Source organism: Urtica dioica, chromosome 3 (genome assembly GCF_054948205.1).
Source record: "Urtica dioica subsp. dioica isolate 48M chromosome 3, U.dioica_male_clone48M_v1_H2, whole genome shotgun sequence".
NCBI classification, from domain to species: domain Eukaryota; kingdom Viridiplantae; phylum Streptophyta; class Magnoliopsida; order Rosales; family Urticaceae; genus Urtica; species Urtica dioica.
Window position 1 is genome coordinate 22494423 of NC_142758.1, and position 1172 is coordinate 22495594.

At 51.3% G+C, this 1172-nt stretch overlaps 1 protein-coding gene across 1 annotated transcript; it reads left to right on the forward strand.

Moving 5' to 3' along the window:
- The first annotated feature begins 411 nt into the window (after positions 1–411).
- Positions 412–939, forward strand: LOC149402490 (uncharacterized). Its single transcript, XM_089608401.1, has one exon. It carries the CDS (start codon positions 412–414, stop codon positions 937–939), a length of 528 nt encoding a protein of 175 aa, XP_089464527.1.
- The last annotated feature ends 233 nt before the right edge of the window (positions 940–1172 follow it).

Below are 1172 nucleotides of genomic sequence, written 5' to 3' on the forward strand. Positions count from 1 at the left end.
GTCCAGGGACTTGGCAGTCCCCGGACGAGGAGAGCCCTCCAGTCGCACTCTCACTCAATCAAGCCCGATTTAATTTTCTTATCGGAAACGAAATTGAGGAAGAGTACGGCTGAGAGGGTTCGTGATTACTTGGGGTTTGAAAATTGTTTTACTGTGGATTGTGTTGGAAGGAGCGGTGGCCTTATGGTTCTCTAGCGAGATTCGATTGGTTTCGCGGTGCAGTCTTATTCGAGATATCACGTTGCGGGGGTCATCTCGGAAGATGATGGGAGATGTTGGAACTTCCTGGGTCTTTACGGCGATCTGATTGCCTCCGAAAGGAAATGCTCGTGAAACCTAGTCCGGAGACTTCGACCGGGAGGGTCCCTACCTTGGCTCGTGGGGGGTGACCTGAACGAGGTGGCCTCCAATATGGAGTTAAGTGGAGGACGTACTCGTGGTCCGGGGCTGATGAAAGATTTTCGTTTGATGATGGAAGACTGCGATCTCTTGGACTTGGGTTTTGAGGGTGATATCTTTACATGGAGACGTAGTGACAAGCCGGGCAGCAGCAAGGGCCGGCTCGACCGCTGTCTCATGAACCTGGATTGGTCTAACATGTTCCTCGACGCTCAAGTTCGCCATTTGGAGTTTTCGGGATCGGACCATAGACCACTCCTTCTTACTACTTCGAGATGCTCGGGAAGGCTCATTGAGAAGGGGCCACGCCGATTTTTCTTTGAGGAAGCTTGGTGCCAAGAGGAAGAGTGTGCTGAGAAGATCCGGAGGGCTTGGGAGGGGGCGAGAGACGGTCCGGCCAGCGAGAGATTGGAGTCCTCCCTCCAGCTTTGCCGAAACAACCTTACACATTGGGGGCTGGCGAAACGGAGGGGTTTGAAGGGAAGGATTGAGGAGCAGAAAGAGATATTCCTTATGGTGAGTAACTCTAATCGGGAATGAATTTTGAGGATATCCGCAAGGAAGAACGCCAACTTGATGCTCTCTTGGAGAAGGATGAGATGTATTGGTGTTAGAGGAGTCGGGTTACTTGGATGAAGTGTGGAGATAAAAACTCAAGGTTCTTCCACCGGAAAGCATCCACGAGGAAAAAATGCAACACCATCAAAGGTCTCTACGATGAGGCTGGAGCTAGGATTCAGGGGGCGCAAGGCATCGAAAAGGTTATTTCTTCC